The 21,166-nt window shown below is 44.2% G+C and overlaps 2 protein-coding genes across 3 annotated transcripts in view; both read left to right on the forward strand.

Moving 5' to 3' along the window:
* The first annotated feature begins 1,041 nt into the window (after nucleotides 1–1,041).
* Nucleotides 1,042–4,257, forward strand: nup42 (nucleoporin 42). Its single transcript, XM_076112698.1, has 8 exons — nucleotides 1,042–1,367; nucleotides 1,727–1,965; nucleotides 2,062–2,249; nucleotides 2,348–2,436; nucleotides 2,526–2,602; nucleotides 2,696–2,782; nucleotides 2,884–2,980; nucleotides 3,268–4,257. The coding sequence occupies exons 1-8, from the start codon at nucleotides 1,148–1,150 to the stop codon at nucleotides 3,816–3,818; spliced, it is 1,548 nt and encodes a 515-aa protein (XP_075968813.1). The 5' UTR covers nucleotides 1,042–1,147; the 3' UTR covers nucleotides 3,819–4,257.
* Nucleotides 4,258–7,603: 3,346 nt separating this feature from the next.
* The window catches only part of rims3 (regulating synaptic membrane exocytosis 3), a 25,933-nt gene continuing 12,370 nt past the window's right edge, over nucleotides 7,604–21,166 (forward strand). Inside the window, exons 1-2 of one of the 2 annotated variants that reach the window (XM_076075359.1) lie at nucleotides 7,604–7,680; nucleotides 17,441–17,745. In XM_076075359.1, the coding sequence (XP_075931474.1) occupies nucleotides 17,481–17,745 (265 nt within the window). In that variant the 5' untranslated portion in view covers nucleotides 7,604–7,680; nucleotides 17,441–17,480. Of the gene's footprint in view, nucleotides 7,681–17,440; nucleotides 17,746–21,166 lie in introns of those variants that run through there. The other variant, XM_076075358.1, reaches the window with a different exon arrangement.

The following is a 21,166-nucleotide window of genomic DNA, read 5'->3' on the forward strand; positions in this document are numbered from 1 at the left end:
TTTGTATTGAAAGTCTTTGCTCATTTTAAGAGTGATATTGTTATGACTAAGATCACAAGCAGCATTTGTTTGATGTCAACATATTTGCTATCATACAAGTTGGATTCATTGTTAGAAATCTTACACATGTTTTACGCATCGAGTGTGTCACCTGAAAATGGTAATGCAGCACAAGCCTGAGCTGCAGTCTAAGCATTTCTGCTCGGTGCGCTGTAACATGAAACAACAAGAGAAAGCTGATCTCTTCTGTTTGGGCTCACTTATGCTCAGAATAAACACATCTGACCAGTTTGATGAACCTCTAGCGGAACATGTCGTGTATTAGGGGCCCAATAGTACAGTTTTGCCCTGGGGCCTCCAACAGCTTAATGTGGCCATGCTAGGGAGGTGTATCTGGAAACTTTGAGTTTAGAGAACTCAGGAAACTTCCTGCAAAGCTCTGCTCAATTCAAGAAGCCTAGTCAGCCAGAATAATTGCACACAACTGTATGGGCCTGCAGGTCATTTCATTAAGCTCAAAGCACACTATAGAACGAGGCCTATTTCAAGACTTTCCCCCCCTTCTTGATCAGTTAGAAAATATTTTTGGACTTACTGAAAACAGAAAATTAACTAATGTATAATAAAATATTCGCTGCCAGACAACGAAACAGATAAGCTAAGCTTGATAATCACATTTTGTAGTGAAGTGTGACCTTCTAACAATGTATGATCTGAAGAAACTAAATTCCTGCTCCTGAAAACATTCTGGTCAGTGGAAGAAATCCTGAACGGACGTGCAGTGTGTGTTTTCTAATAGTGAAACAGGAGTGACCTAAACTACCACGCGGGGTCGCTGTGGTTAATGTTACGCTTTTTAAAAATTATTTATTTGTATATACTTTATTTCAAATCAGTTAAAAATACAATAATCAGTAATAGTTCAAAAACAATGAGGTACATAGAATAATACTTAGATATATACAAAAGCAAATTAACGAATTAAACATAAACGTTTTCGCAGTTAGGCCGGATGTGCAGGATCGTGCCCGATGACGTCAATCTCCTGCGACAACAACCTGTGCCTCTTCGCGAGCTGATTAGCACGAAAACATTGGGAGCTCGGATAAGAAACGCTGCATTTGAAACGACCAAACGCGGTGTAGGAATGCCTGTGTGCAATTTCTTTCTTCAGGGCCGTTGTCGTTACGGCGACAAATGTTGGAATGAGCATCCGAGAGGAGGAGGAGGAGAAGGAGGCAGAGGAGGTGGTGGTGGTGGAGGAGGAGGTGGAGGATACAACAACAGCTACAACTCTCCTGCTCAGCAGCAGCAGCAGCAGCAGCCTAGAGGAGGAGGAGGAGGAGGAGGAGGAGGAGGAGGTGGAGGTAACGTCCAGGAGCTATAAGTACAGCTAAACCTAAACTTGTCAAAGTATTTACGTGACGTTAACTGATCTCCTTTTATGTAGCTTAACGTTTGTTGACATTGCTCCAGGACCCAGAAGCTAGGTTGTTTACTTAGGTTTGTGAGTCACTGTGGAAGACTAAGCGGTAACATTTCTAGCAAGTTAAGCATTTAGGTACTTAATCTCAAGCACTTTACATCAATAAGACACAATATTAGACCCTCTCAGTATAGTACAAATGAGCAGCACCTCAAACTATCGTCCAAAATGACCTGAGACTGTCGGTTCTGGGACACACACACAGTTATTGACTAGTTTTGGTGTGCATGTTGGTTTCAGGTTTTGGAAACAGAGTTTGGGTGAATCCTTCTCAGCAAAAAGGAGGCTATATCCAGCCTTCATCTTTCTCCTCTCATGGAACTGAGGAATGGGGTCGAGCAGGAAGTGGAGGAGCTGACTGGGGTCGAGAAGAAGGAGGAGGAGGAGGGAATGACTGGGGCCGAGGAGGAGGAGGAGGAGGTGGCGGGAATGACTGGGGCCGAGGAGGAGGAGGAGGAGGAGGAGGGAATGACTGGGGCCGAGGAGGAGGAGGAGGAGGAGGAAGAGGAGGAGGGAATGACTGGGGCCGAGGAGGAGGAGGAGGAGGAGGTGGTGGCGGGAATGACTGGGGCCAAAGAGGAGGAGGAGGAGGAGGAGGAGGAGGAGGAGGAGGAGGAGGAGGAGGGAGAAGAGATAACGTGAGCTTCTCTGCTCAAAACAGATTTTCAGCGCTTGCTCCTCCCAGTACCTTTGAAAGGGGGGGAGGGGGAGGAGGAGGAGGACAGCAGATGCCAGCCGGTGAGGAAGATGATGACAAAAAACTGTGAGTCTGTTTATATTTCTTATAGTTGTGCAGCACAAAAATATTGAATCTTGTCATCAGGAATTCATTCATGTGACGTCTGTCTCACGGTGACGCAGGGAGATCATCCAGATGGACATGGATATTTGGGAGAGCTCGGGGCAGTGGGGCTTTTCCTGTTATTCTAGCTTCAAGGCACCTTTATCTGGTCTGTATCAAACACACATTTGATTACATGATTCCTGTTGTTATTTGTAGACACTGGACCTGATTATGTTTGCTATTTCTTATCTACAGGTTTCACTGATCTCTCTCCAGAAGAGCTCCGGCTGGAGTATTACTCCACAAGAGCTTCAGGAGATCTGCAGGGCTACGTGAGTGCACCGTCACGCATTCATCACACTCCTGATATTGGTTTGTTTGTTTGTTTGTTGTTAGTCTAAGAATCTCCTGATTCATTTGTTCAGGTTAATGGTATAAATCAGCTGCTCACCCAGTGGAGAAGCAGAGTCCAGGAACTGAAGGTTATGAATCCAGCCACCCGCGCAGCTTTGGTGAGACGCAGACACACACAGTTACTGTCACAATGCTCCCATCTATTATTACGAAGGACAAAAATATAATAAACATGTTTTGATATTCACTTTTCTTGCAGCTCGCAGAGATAAACAACCCAGCACCTCAGGCAGCTTCGAGTGGCTTTGGTTCGGTGACCGGATTTGGATCGGCTACATCCAGCTTGGAAAGCAAAGGTGAAGATTAAGTGTTGCTTTATTGTGACAGTAGAGGAGTAAAGCAATAGTTTAGGAAACCTTTCCTTCTTGAAACGTATCAAAAGAGGCTCCTGCTCCCTGCCAAGACACAGTCAGTTGTTTTATTGCTTTGGCTTTTGTATGGATTGAAGAAAACAAAATGTATAGTATCCCCACCTCTCATGAAAGCAGGGCTTGAGCAGATGATATTCAACATGTGCTGCCTGAATATTCTGGTCAGGTAAATAAATTGCTAATGTGTAAAATGTTTCTTTCTGACCATCTAGGCTTTGGGGCTCCAGCACCAGCCGCGGCCAACACGTTCAGCTTTGCTGCTCCAAGCGGTGGATTTGGTTCCTCGGCGGCACCGCCGCCGCCCTCCTCCGCAGGTTTTGGCAGTGCCTCAGCGGCTCCTACACAGCCTCCCTCCGGGTTTGGTTCCTCCACTGCAGCCTCCTCGGCTCTCAATGCTGCTGCTTCTTTCTCCTTCGCTGCTCCGTCCGCCGACAAGCCGGCAGCCGCTTCGGGATTCGGCGCCGCCTCGGGGTTCAATTTCGCCTCGACGCCAAACACCGGGGGAGGATTTGGGAGCGGTTTCGCGGCCGAAGCGCCGGCCTCAGCCGGAAGCGGCAGTATTTTTGGACGGGCGAGTGAAGGGTCTGGGAAGACCGCTGCTCCCCCTGCAGCAGGAGCGGGGACTGCCGGCGGGGCGTCGGACAGTCTGTTTTCACACGAGAGCAATATGACCGCAGAGGAACTGAATCAGTTCAAGGCCAAGAGGTTCACTCTCGGCCAGATTCCTCTAAAGCCTCCTCCAGCCGACATGCTGGTGGTATGATGATGTTGGACAAATTCACAGGGTTTTTGAAATAAACAGATAATTTATACAAAGTAAAACTGTTCTTCTGCATAGTGCTTCTATTCAAATGAAAGTCATTATTACATTTTTTTAAAGATATGGCTAATGTTTGTTGTACTAATACTTCAGATCAATTCCAGCAGGGAAAACTTTCTGCGGTTCCAATTATGATGTTTGTGTTTATGCAAAGCGTGCTTCATGTACAGCTGTAGATATTTTTAGATAGAGCTCTATTTTCAAATGATTGTCTTTCGGGATTGTTTTGAATCGGTTTGCCAATTTTACCTTTTCCCCATTTGTAAAGAGGCTGATTGGGAAACAGATCAGTTGATGAGCAAAGTTTCTGAAGGTTTATTTGCATGATGATGTGATCTAACATAATCTATAATACAACAAATCAATAAAAACATGCCTTGAACTTGGTTGGAAACTTTTATCTGCACACAACTCCTGCAGCAATAAGGCCCATAATGTCCTCTTAACTCGAAACGTATTTCACTGAATGCTTCATGGTAGAATAATAGAATATCCTCTGATAGTAATCTTACTGCATTTATACAAGCTGTAATGGCACAATTTGACCAGGAGAGGGTGTCAGAATACAACCCTAAAAATGAAAACATTAGCCTTTTATTGTTTTCGTGAAGCATGGACTTAAATAGCTGTGTAACTCAGAAGCTAGTTTGTAGCTTCAGGCTGATTCTTCTTCTTCTTCTTCTTCTTCTTCTTCATTGTATGTGTTTTTACTCTCATTGTAATGTGACACTATTGTAACAGCTGCACAGCAGTCTAACACCATCCATCCAAACCAGCGTGCAGGCCTCCATCCACCTGAACCAGAGGAATGTGTGATAGTGAGTGAGGAAGCTGTTCAATACGTATTCATTAGGTGTTGAACACCCGGTGGGACCACTAGTAGAGGAACACAGCGACAAAGACGCAGCAATAAGCTATTCTGCTGCTATAGGGGCTACGGCTCTGCTGACTGGAGCATGTTTTTTTAGCTGACAGGGATTTTGTGATATCGGCAAGAGGTGAAACTGAGCCGGAGCCGCCTCCTGCATGCGTCATGAGTCTGTGCAATCATCCCGAGTCAATATCTCATATAGGTCAAAGACAAGTTATACAATTTTATGTATGTAAAAGGCAACACAGCATTCATTAACTGCCGGCAACAGTGTGCAACACAGTCATTTTTCTCTCCTACTTCTCAGTCTGTCAGCAGTAACTTCCCAACCACCCCCTGCTCGCAGATAATGCATAAATAATTCAACAGATTAATGAACGATTGAAAAAAAAGAAGAGACCTCATGAAAAGGCACTTTCACGCTTGTTTCAGTGACGCTTGTTTAAACTTGCCATCTGGTGACTACAATTAAACTGAGAAATATATATGTGTGAATCCGTGTTTCCCCAAACAGCGAATTAAAGAAGATTTAATCACTAACTGCTGCGGCATCAAATTGCCATCCTGCCTGTGTTTATGTACTGTAATGTATGCATGAGCTGCACAGGGTGGATCAGAGCAATATTAAAGATGAGGGATAAGTGCATGGCTGCCGGCACACACACACACACACAAACACTCACAGCAAGACTCCGAATGTTTTATCACTCTGGTGTACATCAATACCTGTATAGGGTTATGGTGCAACTAAAGAAACGACTCAATTTCACTCATTTGACATGATTTATGAATGCAGTCATTTCCCGAGGGGGCCTGGATTTTGAGAGATAACGTGTGAGTCGAAATGAACACAGAAATACACACACACACACACACACACACCTGTCATGTACTGTACACACTGTACTCCACCTCCTTTAATCCCCATCCTGCCCTACCTTCCTGTGAAGTCATAGCTTAGCACAAACCCGGTCACATGACCACGATGTGTGCTGTAATTCAATTGACCCTGACCTGACTCCTGCAGCAAGGACCAGACATACAGCACACTGTATACGGTGCTCCAATATTTTTTTCCACAGGGATTAATTCCCTGTTCAAACTGCATACTGCAGCCGTGTATGTATGTCAGAGCTCTAAATCGATCAATTATTTGAATTATGACTTCTACTTGCAACTATTGAAATATTATCCTCCCTTGCTGGCTTCTACACACATCAGCATTTTTTGTGATATGCAGTACAGCTAAATGCACATTACGCTCACTGCTATTACACAGCCATCGTGGTCACTACATCTGCTGATTAACAGCAACAGATGCTCTTAGCACCGCTTGTATCCCCTCTCCATACAGAATGCCAATGAGCTGATTCGGATTCAATGCCGGCATTAATGTTTGATGGGGCCTGATTCCAGCCGACTCTCCTCGCCGCTGCTGCTGCTTCAGCAGAGAACAAGAATTGATTGTGTTGTGCCACAGCGGTTCACCTGTGGGAAACGTAATTGATCAGAGGCTTGTGATTCATGCCTTTTTGAGTGGCTTGCCGAATGGGTGACTGAGTGGCACATATTTCATGTGCCTATAGCCCTGGACCCGGGTTTCTGTGCTGCAGCTGTTTATGGGTTCATCTTAGGATCAGTGCACCACGTTCTTCTAACACACTGTAGTGAGGAAATGACTGTCAGTACAGAGATTATAGCCTATCGCAGACAAGAGTGGACAGGGCCTGGATCATTTGAACCTTAGTGGCACTAATAGGCTGGGCAGAAAACGATGATTACATTAATTGTATCTGTGTATGCGCTGCAGACGGCATGCTCCCTAAGCTCCCTGTATGCATGTGTTCTGCATCAAACTGCAAAAGACTTTGTCTTGCATGTTGTAGTGTAAATGAATACAAATTACAAATACTTTTCAGTGCCCATCATTTCTGATTTTATTTTTTTTCTCCAAAGTTACATGACTTTGGTGTGGTGGTGCAGTGCAGACAGAGCAAAATAGTGTTGACTTTGAAAAAAATGAAAAAAGCCCATTCAAATATAGCATATCCTATCTATAAAGTGCTCAAGCTAAATACAGCTATCTCTGTTAGAACAGACACAACTTTCACTCCTGAAGTGGTATGAAACGTCCACAACTCTTAACCGTTACCCAATCTGTGAAATGATCCAGTATATCAGATTCTTAATCCTCCGTATTGATAAAAAAAGATGCTATGCCAGCAGGAGTTGGTTATAAGACACAGACTAAGATAAAAATGTTTAGATGTTTAGGCTCCACCATATTCCCGTTTAAATGTGTGTAACCGAGCTACGACAAACGGGGTTAATAAGGCCTTGCACCTCAGGGGCGCACCTGGTTTTAAGGTAAAGTTTGGCGCTGTGGAGTAACCTTAGATGCAGATGTTTTGTTTTTTTAACCAGGCTTTGAACGCAGATACCCATGTGCAATTAACTCGGTGATGTGAACAACCAACACAGAGTCAACATGTATGTTGATGCCTCCATCTCTGTAAGTTAACATGAGATCTACTACAGTATTTATCCACGCTGCTCTCTCTCAAGGCCACACGTTGTCGCTGTTTGCCATGCAGCTGAAATCAACCTAATCTCATCTCTCTCCTCCTCTCCTCTCCTCTCCTCTCTCCTCTCCTCTCTCCTCTCCTCTCCTCTCCTCTCCTCTCTCCTCTCTCCTCTCCTCTCCTCTCCTCTCTCCTCTCCTCTCCTCTCCACAGCAGCGCGCCTCTCACACCGCGCCTTTGGATACCGTGTGACACCAGCAGCGCTACGCGGAGAAAAACCGTCCAGCAATCCGCCGTCCAGCACAGCAAAAAAATAAAAATAAAGCCCAAACGATGACCTTCTTACAGATACGACAGAAGCAAACAGTTATTTGACAACTTCCGACCCCCACACCTTGCCTTCGCCGCTCCTTGCTGTAAGCGGTAAGTGCTCGGATTCCTTTTTTAATTGCAGCGATGGCAGTGCTCAATTTCCTGTACAGTGCAGTTTTAGCGCCGGTGCGCTGATATTCTGCATAATTATAGCACCAAGTAATAGCAGGTGATCGGTGATCAAGAGGCGCGTGGCTCGAACATGTGCGCAGCAATGTGAATTTGGGGTTTATTGATGTTATGTGTATAGGGCCTGTTAGTAGAAGCAACGGGCAACTCATTAGATGTTTAGTGGACTGTAATCGGGGAAGACTGTTTAATACGCTCACCTTTGTTGCTTTAGAAGTCTAGCAATGCAAATATGGGTTTACAGGTTACAGTTGCATGCCTTCTCCTACTTAAATCAATCTCATTAACTGTGTTAAAGAGATGGTATAGACAAGATAATGCACATTAAACCTATTGGCGTGGTGATTTCAATCTGACCTACTTCTTTACTTTTACATTTATAGCCTCTACATGTTTGGACATATGCTCCACTGGGATTTTCTAAGTACGTTACTCGATTCATGGGAAAATAATTGTTGATTTTTGCCATGCAGGGACAAAGTTCAGCATGTCAGTGTCTTCAACCTTTAATCTAGATCAAGTGTACATGTAGTCAAATGCATAAAGGTGCTTCAGGATTAATCAGCTATAGCCTGCTACCCTGCTGTAGGTGTGAGCGAGGGTGACAGTTAAGGGAGGGGGGGGGAGAGAATAAGCACATTTTGAGATGCCTTTCCTCTGCCAGAACTCAGGTCAGGCCAAGTGCATGCTGAGGTGTGAGATTAGATCAGATGGCCGCGCAAACAAACACTAAAAAAAAAATATCCAGATCTCAAACTGTGTTCCCCACCTGTGGATGGGGGCAGAAAACACGTGACGGGGCTTCAGTGCCTCCCGTGTCTTTCTCTAAATCCTGTTAAGCAAATCTGACAGTCTGAAAGCTGTTTAAATGTATCTCTGGCATGTGGAATTGTTGGTGTTAAGCTCATATTGAAAGGCATAAAGTGAGTGCATTAAACGGGCAGTGAAGGAGTGTGCCCTCCTTGGCGCGTTTTTAGGAGACAGAGAATAATTATCCATATGTTTAACTTGAAAATCCTAGCCTGACTTCACACTTTATCTTCTGAATAATCCACTGAGACAGTAAAAGCTGGAAATAGACTCAACCCTGTCCTGTGGAAAGCCATGTTTCTGTATCTCCACTTACACATCGCTCAAAGCATTTAAACGCAGATGCCATTTTCCACAAATTCTGCATTCAAAAATCTGTCATCCCGTTTTTGCACACTCAAACAGCTGGGCCACATCGCTCACATGGCCGTTTATGAAGTATCCATGTATTTGTGTCTTAGTTTAGTCCCACATTTGTGTGTGTGTGTGTGTGTGTGTGTGGGTGTGGGTGGCTACCAAGCAGATTTGAGATGCGTAGCACATAAATTCAGAAGGCGAGCAAAACCTTGTCCCTTTTGAAATATTAACCAGGGGGAAATATATGTGCCTGTGTGTCCACGAGTGTGTGTTTCAGTCAGATGGTACCAGATGAGCTGGCTACTCCAAAGGCCAGGCTGACTGTTATGCACTGTATCATCTACCATCAAAGAGTCGCACACACACACACACACACACACACACACACACGCGCACACACACACTTCTCAAAATTGATAGCTGGAAAGGGCAAAGGCCCTCCAGTGCAGCACACCCACACAGACTCACATATGCACGGACACATGTGACCACACTTCAGATCTGTAGCTGGCAGCTGCTGGTCCTGGTCTTTTAAAATATGAAAATAGAATGAAAACAACCAAGGGGCAGAGCAGACACTTATCATAGTAATGAGTCTTTGTGTGCGTCTGGGTCCACCTTTATGTGTGTGTGCGTGCGCTGTTGTTGTGTTTGGCTGTGTGCACTTGTAGACAACCATCTGCGAGGCACAATTCACTGGCCAACTGGTATGCTTCATCAAAGAGAGTAGCCGTGATTGGTTGGTAATCAATGCGTGGTCGGTACTGCGCCTCTTTCCCCACTTCAAACTGTATTTGGTAATGGGATTCTATCGTCTTGTATGGGATTATTCTGCGCACTCGGATTGAATCACATCCACAAGAGTTTAAACCGATGTGGATGTGGGTTTGGTTTTTATTTTGAATTACTCAAAGTCAGGAGATCATGCCTGCATGTTGAATGCCGCTGTACTTTTATCAAGCTATGTTGGACTTTGCAACAGCAGTCTTCAGAAAATCAATTCCTCTCAACACCTGATATGTGTGGATATGTGTGGAAAGGCTGCTGCTGCTGCAGCAGAGGTGACCTCCATCATATGCACGAGAGTCACTCCTTGTTAACCCAAAAAACCTGTCTCTGAGAGACAAGTCTGCTATGAAAGAAATTCTACAAAAGGAAGGAGATGACATAGAAGTAGCTGTGTTAACTGTCATTGCTACCGTTTATGTCGATGTCCAATCAGTGTTGGATGAAGTCCACTGAAGCGATGCGTTTCTCAGTGCGTACGATATTGACTGAGAAACTGTTTCTCCTGCTTGCAGAGCCGTGCTGGCAGTGCCTATATGTACCAGGATGCATTACAAGCAAGCTACTGACACCCAGTCAAAGTACAGTAAAATGTACACTGTAATAATCCATAACATCCTCTGCATTCATAGATCTGGATGCCTTTTTCGTTGTTGGAATCATCCCTAGTTTGCAATACGAGCAAAGGGAATAAAAAAAGTTCCTTTTTGGCTACCCAGACAAATCAAAGCAGCCTGCAGTTCTTCTTTGCGTCCAGCTATGTCGCTGTCCAATCAAATGATGGCGCTGGATGCAGGAAGAACAACACATCTTGCAGTTGCACCCCAAAGACACTGAGAACATCGGCAAATGCAGGCATTTTTCACACTATATTCCAAGTTCGGATAGAGAGAGATAAGGTTGAAAGTCTGCGAATTGTCCCACGAAGGTAATTGTCAATGTGTGTAGTTTATCGTCCTCACAATGGGCTGCACATAAACAATAATTTAAAGACATACTGGAATAAACAAATCACTTACAACATAATTGCATATTACGATTTACAATGTAGATAATCACAACGGTGGACGACAATTCCAGCCTTGAAATCCGTTATATCAACGGCAAATAACACGGACTAACTAATATCCTATTGTTCCAAAAGACCACTATCAGTCTGACGGATCAGCCAAACACTCAAACATGAAAGGAAGATGGGAGAGTTAAACATTGAAAGCCGATAATAGAAGTCTTAAAAACATAAGCGGGGAGAGAGATATATACGGCTCTTATCTTGTCCTCCCTCAGGAATCTTGCTGCGTTCCAATGCACACATCCCTTCCAGAGGTTTAGCACTGAATAAGACAGGGAGGCGAGCTTTGGTGGACCACAACAACCCATGCTGTCTAAGCTGGGACCCGGTGATCCAGACATGGTAAGTGGGGTGAGAGTCAGTGTGCTACTCCACCTCAGGGGGCAGCTACCAGCATCCCAGGTGGGGTGAAGAGATGCGGCTGGGTGGCTTATGGGCAGTGAGAGAGATGTCACTGACCACATTAGTCACCATGAGAAAGCCGGCCATGAGTCAGGAAATCTCCCAGTCTCATCCATCACACCCCCCTTAACCCACTTTCCTTCCAGTCCAGCCACTTCGGCTTTTTTATTTTTCTATTTTCTGCGAGCTCTCCATCCCCTCTTTGCTGCTGACAGAGTATAACTTCATCATCCTTCTTTTGACGGTGATGAAAAGGAGAAGAGGGCACACAGAGAATTGATTAGTGCTGGACGGCAAGAGATGAGGGCGCGTCGAGATTTAGGGCCAACCTTTTGGAGTGCAACGAGGGGAACGGGTAGGAAACGGATTTTACATTAAAATAAATATAAGTTTGTTTAGTCTATATGTCCCCGCAGGGAGACAGAGGAGATACCACAGTGATGTAGTGTGTCTCATTTTCACACCAGATTCCCCGCGGAGGTGTGTAGAGAGAGGTCCTTTGAGCTGGTGAGACTGCTGTGGGGTGATAAGTGATGATACGAGAGAGGTCTCACTTCTCAAAAAAGGCTGCTGGCTAAAAATCCTGGACAAGGTTTTTGATTCACCGCTGAGACAAAAAAAACTGTGTATTGCTATCTCAGCTGTGGAGGGGTTAGTGTGGAATTTGGGCGAAGCTAGTGATGAGTGATTCTACCCTGTACTCACCAAGTTAATAGCTGAGATCTTGGGAATGGAGCAAAAGTGCAAAAATAAAGGTCCGACAGGGGTTTAGATTTCAATTGTCGCTGTGGTAGAGAAAATGTAAACCTTTGCCACCCTGCTGTAGCCGATGCAACACGATCCAGGCAATCTGTGTGAAAACATGGTGTGACGGATCGAATTTCTGTCTGCTGTCACAAGGTGATGTCGAGGGTGTGACTCAATGACTCACCTCATTAAAGATTTTATTGGATAATACATTTGATTGGGCCAAATAGGAGAGGCAACGCAAAAGCTCCTCATCAACTCCTTTTTCTGTTAATTTCACGGCTGTTGGCATTTGATTCAGATTTGTGTCCGTGTGTGTGTGTGTGTGTGTGTGTGCACCGGGCGTACAATTGCTCTGAAGAGTGTGAAATGGGAAATTTGTGAATATCTTATGGCGATTTGACTGTATGTGGTCAGTTATTTTTCTGATACACCGTTCTCTCTTGGTCAATGTGATAGAAGAAGAAGAAGAAGAAGAAGAAGAAATCAAATCTGTGTCAGAGCCGAGTGTTTTACAGAAGACTTGGGTGTTAATTCAAGTTCATCAGCCAAGGCATCGGGCCCCTGTCGTTCAACATTCCTCTCTCTTCTGCCACACTCTGGCACGTACATTCAGTACAGCATATGTGTGTTTACACTGCGCTGGATTTTGTGTGTGATCCATTTGGCTCTCAGTCCCCCCCCCCCCACAGCCTGGCATGCTTTACTCTGTGTGTGCGCGCGTGTGTGTGTGTGTGTGTGTAGCTGCAACGCCAGCCTTCGGTTTTCTCGCCTAAACAGACCCCTTTATGATCAGAGAGAGGTACATCAGCCACACACACACACGACACCAGGCCCAACACAATGGCAGCAGGTGCCGGGCCGACACATACAGGATCATAACCTATAAGTATCCATGGTGGCTTCAACAGGAAGTGCGTTACAGCTCCTGCCTGTCCGTGTGCACTGCCGGTGCGACTGTTCATCGCAAAGTTATTTTTAATTCTAGCTATCTTTTCACTTTTGCACTCCATTTCAAGTTGCATGTTCACAACATGTCTAGGATATAACATGTCAAATAAATCAATGATCAGAATATGCAGTGTCATACATGTTGTAGCAACATAGGAGTAACATGATATATGAGAACCTCACCAATTGTTTCTTTTTAAATCAGTTCCTTGGTCATGTTCTCACGGCTTGTCTTCTGCACTGGGATTAATAATCTAAGCTACATCCTCCTTAAACTGTACAATATATTAAATGTCCTGTATCCTATAGTTGGGATTTTGACACCAATTACCAGGGAAGAATGAAGGAAGCACACCTGGGAAACGTACACTAACAGGTGTTAGGCACACCTAACCTAACCTAAAAACATCAGCTCCTTAATTTAATTACAAATACAGACGTGTCAGCCAGGACGGCCTTAATCAAATTAATAGTGACACACCGGCTCTTCGTGGTAAACAATGGTGGTTGACATTCAGATAACCACACATGGCATCTCGTTCAATAGAAAGAGATGCGGATTATTTGCAATTTATCTGATGTGCTGATAGATATTGTTTTTTCTCTCTGTTCATTTAGCTATAACTCGGGTGCATTCACTCTCGGCTTGGCAGAGACACATAGCAAAACATCCACCAGCAAACACAAAAAAACACCAAGTGTAGGCAATGAGTAAAAACAGATTAAAGAGAGGTAAAAGCAATGAATAAGAACAAGTTACAAAATGTTTAAAATGTATGTTGGTATTTATTCACCTCGGCTTTATCTTAATTGCTTACAGACAAGACAGTCAGACCTTCAGTATATCGTTACCATCTACTTTGCAGCTAAACTGTAGGTTAATTAAGTGACCGACAGTGGTAATGTGGCCTGAATAAGGCAGCATCTTTTAAAGAGATCATTAATGCATCACTATCTATATCTAATTACAAGGTTTTTTGCATTTGTGTTTATGCGAGAAACCGAAAGGAGAGGTCACATTTCTACCCTTAGCTTCTCTGCATCAGCTTCCACTGACCGCACGCAGTCCTGCTGAGCTTATTCACACTGAAAATCATGTCTTGTGGTTCTTCTGCAGATGTAATATGACACCAGGGAAGAACAGTCAGGGTCCCCCCCCCCTAACCTTTGCACGCGATATCACGAGATCACCCGATAATCCATCTGGTCAGGTTTCAAGTTCTGCGTTTGCGTGTGACGCCAACGAGGGGCGACTGTTCGTTCTAAACAGCAAATAGTCCACTCTTAAAGACGTTGGCATAGATACTGCAATAGCATCAGTTATATGAGAACTGGAGGGTGACGGGTGTGCTGACGGGAGGAGAAATAAATGAGCTCTGGGATGAGATGTTAGGGAGCACAGAGACGTACAGGGAAGCTGTCTGGCACAGAGATGAAGATAGATGGGCTCCTGGTTGTACTCTTCAGTCCAGCAAAACACAGTGTGGGGCCCCTGGTACATGGTGGCATCTCCAAAGATTGTTGATAAAGAGTACTCATGCCCCACTTTAACAAAACAAATATTACATTTTCTTTAGTGGTTTGATTTATAAGCTGTGGAGTTCACACAGCACAGGATAACTCTTTAAAAGCTGAGAGATGTTTCGTCTCTATTTATTCTGCCTTTGCTGCCCAAGAATAAATAAAATAAATGTCCTTGTTTTTGTCAACTGCAACAAAAGGGGTCATTTGTCAGTGCAATCCAAACTGACCATGACTGAAACGATTCACTGTCTGTCTTCACTGTCTGAATTATTCCTTTAAATTGATGAATCTCTACATGACAAACTCACAACTAAGCAATGAAACCGACATAGTTAGATGTCAAAACATATATACAGTATATACAGTACACCTAAGTTCACCCTATTTCACTTTGGTGCCAGAGAGAGACACACACACACACACACAGCCTGAGGATCTCATCATTAGGAGGAGAGGAGGAATGTCTCAGTAGTGTTCTCCCTCTCCTTCTCTTTCTCATTATTTCTCACAGATCAGGCCCCAGCTACCTGCATTTCTTTTCCTCCTTTTTGTCAATTCATAATGAAGCATCTTCTCCTCCCACATCTCTCTCACTTGGTCCTCTCCGTCCTCTTAGCGCTCTGAAAGCAGAATGAGTCTATTTGTCTATCTTCTATCGGCGTCCTACTAGATCCCTCCCCTCCCCTCATTTTCTCCGGCTCTGTTCGCTGCGTGTTCAAAGCACAGCGGCCCCCCCAGAGGGAAGTGTGCATGGGCTGGAATAGAGAAGAGAGGGCGAGCGGGGAAGAGAGGGAAGGCACAAAACAAGAGGAGAAGAATATAAGGGCATAAAGGCTGAATTTTAGATTTCAACCCCCCCCCCCCCCTCTCTCTCTTTCTTTTCCCCCTCAATAGCCTTTTCTACTCATAACAAATGTCACTGCGGTAGCTCTGTACAAAGCATGCGGTATTCCACTTGGTTTATTCTGAGTTTCATTACAAAACGCCAAAATGTGCCCTTTGCTACGTCAGTTCAACGTTCCTCAATAGCACCCACTTCGGTTATTGTGGTACGGCGAAATGAATCCCGACAGAAAGTGGTGGTCAGCAACACTTTCTTGGTCCGTAAGCATCGCGGCCGTGTTGGTGTGACAAAGCAGGGCAGAGATGATGATTTACCGAAACATCTGAAGCACAGGGCATTTACATCTTCAATTTAAAAAATGCATTAAGGGCAACTTCACTACTTTATATGTTTTATTTATGACTTGCAGTCTTAGGAGTGAGTGTTTTAGTAGAGGAATTTGTGCACCGTTTCCTGCACTTAGTGGTGGATTATGTAAAACTGATGTATTTTAGTCACGTCAGAAGCATGACTCCAGGGATTGCCTTCATAGGCAAAGTTAGCTGGGAAATATGTCTCTCCATAAAGTCTAAAATAGGTCCAATACAATTATTTATTTTGTATATATTTTTGAGTTAAAACCCAGATGAGACAAACACCCCCCAAAGAACATAAACATATTTTTCAATTTCTGATGTCAGTAGTAACTGTAGAGGCCTCGGCTTGAATTTGAATTCGTCCAATACTTTTTTTGACCAAATACCTGCGAAAAATGAGTCGACCTTAGCTTTAATAGCTTATGTTAATTAGCAGATGTTAGCATGCACACTAAACTAACTACGATGCTAAATATTATATCTGATAAACATCAGCATATTTTGCATTGTCATTGTTAACATGTTAGCGCTGTGCCTAAGTACAGCTTTACAAAGCTGCATGGCTGCAGGCTCTTAAATGATCGTGCATATAGCGTGTGGTGTATTGAAGCATACCAGCTGAGCTGGAGTCATGGCATCAAACATATTTTTGCGAGGCACTTATTAAGTACGCTCTGAAACAGATAAATACTGCATTGCTGTACTTACTGTGTAAAAAAAACAGAAAAAAACAGGAGAAGAAGTAAACGTAGAGCTGGGGCCGTAATGATGAAGCAGGTGGAAAGAGAAGTTATATGGAAGATAAGTAGTAAAGAAAGAGAAATAGTTAAAAAGAATGCGTGTGGAAGCAAGATGTTGGCCACAGAGCGTCTCCATCTTTAATGTGCCCTCGCGCGGTCGGTTTAGCCTCAGCATAATCACTCTGAAGTTGGGGAAGAGAAGGGGAAAGGATAGAAGGAAAAGAGTGAAGGAGAGGAGGACATTTTGACATGTCACATGAGGAGTAGCACAGGTGCAAATAATAAAATGAATGACGGCTGCATGCTGGCCCACTGTCACACTGTCACGGCTTACTGGGACACTTGAATATAATGGAGCCATCATTAAGCTATTAGTAAGAAACCCTCTGCTTTTCCCCCTGTGACGAGTCAGGATGTCTCCCGTGAAAATGGCCTGTTGTGACAGTTGTAGCTCTGTGTGCAGATATTAAAAAGTTTATCAAAGTAAAGTGAAAGGTGTGTCCTCCAAGGATTCAGCCAACCATTGACTTGAGCTGTATACTTTATCATGTGTCACTGTTTAAGATTCTAAAAAACAACAACAGCGCACAAGACTAATACTAGCTGACAGGGTCACCCCTCAACAGCAGGCCAGCCCTGACATTTGTGTGTGTGTGTGTGTGTGTGTGAGTCGAGATGTTTCTTAACTCACTCGAACAGTCTGCTGCCATCTGCACTCTCCTCGTCTGCTGTCCTCTGTGTTCTTTGCTTTTCTGAGTTTGCAAAATTATCGGAGATCAGCAACACATCTTTCACAGCTTTTCACTCTTTATTTGTCTTTTGTGGAGTAGGAAGTCATTTTCTGCTGCCTCTGCAATAAGTGGGGAATTAAATTGAAAGCGTTTGAGGTTGGAATTTAAACTCAATGTCCTGTAAGACAGGCTACTATTCTGTTTTTCAGACACACTGCACACCAAGATGCCCCTTTTTATTTGAGCTGTCCTTCAACCCCTCCTCTCTACTTCCACCTTCACCTTAACATCCGTTTTTTCTTGTTCCCTCCTCAGCCCCGCTCCATCTTTACGGTCCCCCCCTACCTCCCCCCCCCCCCCCAGCCTACCGGCCCTCCAGTCCAGCGGGACCATGATGCTCAGCAGCTCTGTGGAGGTGCCCAGCCCGGGCGGGATGAGCGGCCTCGGCGGGCTGAGCGCGGCGGCTCGGAACGTGGTGCGCTCCTCCAGCATCTCGGGGACCATGTACAGCCTGGAGAAGAGTCCCGGCGGCGGGGGCCCGGACTCCACGTCATTGGCCGGCAACAAGAAGCGGCGCTCCAGTCTGGGCGCCAAGATGGTGGCCATCGTGGGGTTGTCGCAGTGGAGCAGGAGCACGCAGCAGCTCAACCAGCAAGGTCAGTTAACAGTTTGAAATGATTCTGTTGGAGGTAAACTCGTAAGATTAAGTGTCATTTCTTTCCTCTACGATGCTCTACATCCCAAGATAGCTTCTCTCTTGTCCTTTTTTTGCCACCGTTTCAGCTTTAGGTCAGTGTGACTTTTTCCTCCTTTTGTCCCTTCGCCCACTCCTTTCCTCATTATCCCTCCGTCCATTCTTCTTTTTTTTTGTCTGCTTCCACTGTTTTTGTCTCCCTTTCTCTTCTGCTCTCCCCAGCTTCAGTTTAGTCTATTGGCTAAAGTGTGGGGATAACAATCTTTTGTTTCAATTTGGGTTTAGATTTAAAGCAGCAAATCATATTTATTTCCAAATGAAGATTAAATTCTTAATTGGCAAGACATTTAATCATTATCCTGGCTTCGCATTAATATTTCAAAATACTCCTCCTGCTTTTTAAAATGATTAAATGTTTCCCAGTGCAGTGAGATTGTTAAACTAATGCCTACACTGTTTGTTTCAGTGAATGCACAATAACATTAGCATAATCCACTCCAAAGGGCACTTGATGGTGCACTGCCACCTGTAATATCTAATTCAACAAGCTCTCACTGGCTTCACCTTTCGTGGTATTATCGATGTAATTAGTTGTTGTTTTTTTAAAAGCCTGCAGCACTATTGTGTGTTTAACTCTGTAGCAGCTCGTGTGCATGGTGGCTGTTTGTCAATGATAGCGGCGCTATGTTCTAGTATGCGTCCTGTGTGGTGTAATTACAGAAACTGTGCAGCTGCAACAAAAGTGTCTCTTGCTTTGTGCCTCAGCAGCGTACGCAAACCCAGTCCCTCCTGGTGGGAAATAGGAAAAACAGGTCGCACGTCGAGGATTTGGTAAAGGCTGAGAGGCGGGGCCAGGAGGAGCAGGGGATGCTACACATTTCAACGCAGTTAAATTCTTTAACAAGGGCGTTGTTCAGCTTCTAGCATGCCATTAGCACATTCTGCTTCTCCTTCCAATACGTTGAACTGTCAACTTTTCAGAACGCTGTCTTCCTGCAAGCCTGCTCGCTCTGTGGTTGTACAGTATGTACGTCTAATTCTGTGAGAACATTCCGTCTTATTACTGAGGGTTATCTGAGCGTTGCTGCTTCCTGCTTGTGTAGCATGCTGGGTACGGTTTAAAAACATGTTCATTGCTGGTTTAGGATAACCGAGTTTCTGTGCCAATACCAAAAATGATACCTGGTGTATATAAATACGATTTTCAAAAGTAATTTGATAACTCTACAGTTATTTCAGTACTTTTTCGTGAACAATGCCACAAATGAACTTCACTATTTTCTAACATTTTACAATTTAAAATGGTTATATGGTTAAAATATCTCCTCAAGGAATTAGAAAATAGATCTTAGAATCTGACAAAGCAAAGTTCAGCGTTAACTTTCAATACTTGGCAGTTTTTCGCTCCTTCATGCTAATGTCACAATTTCCTAGTAGGAAAGCAACTCTGTCCATCTTTGAATGATCTGAACTTCTCACATAACTTCAGTCTTCACTGGATTTTGAGAATAAATACAACCAGACCATTTAGGTCCGTCTCTCTACTACTCTCTGCTCTTCTCATGACGGCTCTGACATGGTCCCCGTGTGGCTAATGGGCGATGAACTCAGGGACACATTCACAGGCACATACACTCACCTAAATCCTGTTTCATTATGTTGTATCATTACCTGCTTCTGTCTCCCATTTGTGTGAGGATGGCTGTTGCTCCCGTACTCAACACACGCGCGCACACACACACACACACACACACACACACACACACACACGCGCGCACAAAGAGCTTGGCGCACTGAGGCACAGCTGACACTTGTCTGACGCAGGAAGAACTGTCGATATTTTCACCACAGGAGCTTTCATGTCTCTGTGTTCGTGCTGACGAGGAGAGCACAACGGAGGGAAAAGTGTAGATGAGGAGGCTAGGAGGGGCTGAGGATGCAGAGAAGAGGAGACGAGTGGTGTGTCTAAATTTAGATGTTCTCAGCTGCCAGAAGAACACATCATAGCCTGGAACAAAATCACAGGATCATGCACCGCTCGTTCCTTTTCCATCTATATCACATCTTGTTATAGCCATATCATCGTGAGATCCTGCATGATAGTTTTCTTGGAACATTTGGGAAAAAGAGAGCATTGGTATTGGATCTGGACTTATTATAGAGTTTATTTGTATTTGTATTGGGGGAGAAAAAGGGGGATTGATTCAATCCTATTTTAAATTGTCTCAGGTAGGCTAAAAACAACAACAACAAGGTTTCAATTGATTTAAGTGTAAATTAAATGACAATCCAGGTGTTTTATGTAGATTATTTTACGTAATATCCATCCAACAACAAGTCACTGTTCTACTCGTTATAAGCTGTTACCTCACAACTTTACTAGGCTGAGCCTGGAAATTAGTTCCTGGAGACAAACAAAGCTGTTTTCTCAATGACCCAGAGAGGCCGAAACGGGCAACCACAATCTGTGGTTTTCCCTACTTTATAATTTATAACCAGCTAGACGGACAAAAGGTCACACAGACAGACAGACAGAGTGACAGACAAACATTCCTCCTCGCCCGGTCGGGTTCCTTTAGGGTCCATCTACGTGTTCGTTCCTGGCGTTACCGGCCCTATTTGGTCAGCTGTCGCTGCTCCGTGGACCGAGTGACACGCGCATCGATTGGTTAACGGGGCGGGTCGGCCCAGGTGCCGGTCCCTGGCTTCGCTCGGTGGGTCACCTAATAGCCGATAAGCCACTGTTTGAATTGTTACCCAGAGAAGAGATGTGTGAGGGAAGTATTTTGGATTTCGGGTTAATTTTGCTAAACAAGAGACAAACTAACCATATGTCTTGTTGCTGTTGATTGATTGATATTATTGAATAACTTGCTGTTGTATGTTATGGTGGTTGCAAAGTGAACCTTAGGGGAAAAATAAGAGACCAAAGCATTGCTGAATGAATGAAGAGGTATAGAGAAAGTTAGTGAACACTGAGGAGGCTGAAAGAGACATAAAGAAAAACGACAAAGTGAACGGAGACAGTTGGGTGATATGTCAGCGTCTCACCATTAAAGGGCTATTAGGAGGTAATGTGGTTATGGTTTTGTTATTGTGTCAGAGTTCCTGCAGGGTATGTTCTAGCCGTGATCAATTTTGTGAATTGGATCCAGTCAATTTACAACTATCGTCAGAATCTGTCCCGTTAAACTCTTATGCAAGCAAGGAAGTTTATTTGAAAAGGAGAATTCCTGTTTTCTATTTGGTGATGCAGCCGTTATCTGTCCTCGGATAGTAGAGCCTTTCTCATCAGAGGCTCTTAGTTGGCTTTCAACTTTTGGCAACTTTGGTTTGATTTTCTTCCAATAATCTGGCCTTTTATAGTAGTCCTCATTAGGGGT

This window comes from Anarhichas minor, unplaced genomic scaffold, assembly GCF_050575085.1.
Source record: "Anarhichas minor isolate MPS153535 unplaced genomic scaffold, ASM5057508v1 ptg000051l, whole genome shotgun sequence".
Classification (NCBI taxonomy): domain Eukaryota; kingdom Metazoa; phylum Chordata; class Actinopteri; order Perciformes; family Anarhichadidae; genus Anarhichas; species Anarhichas minor.

Bases quoted from the DNA above. Each gene is read 5' to 3' on its own strand.
- nup42 (XM_076112698.1), top strand. From the start codon at position 1,148: ATGCCTGTGTGCAATTTCTTTCTTCAGGGCCGTTGTCGTTACGGCGAC. The intron at 2,250-2,347 runs GTGAGTCTGTTT...ACGGTGACGCAG, and splicing joins GAAGATGATGACAAAAAACT to GGAGATCATCCAGATGGACA. The intron at 2,437-2,525 runs GTCTGTATCAAA...TCTTATCTACAG, and splicing joins CTTCAAGGCACCTTTATCTG to GTTTCACTGATCTCTCTCCA.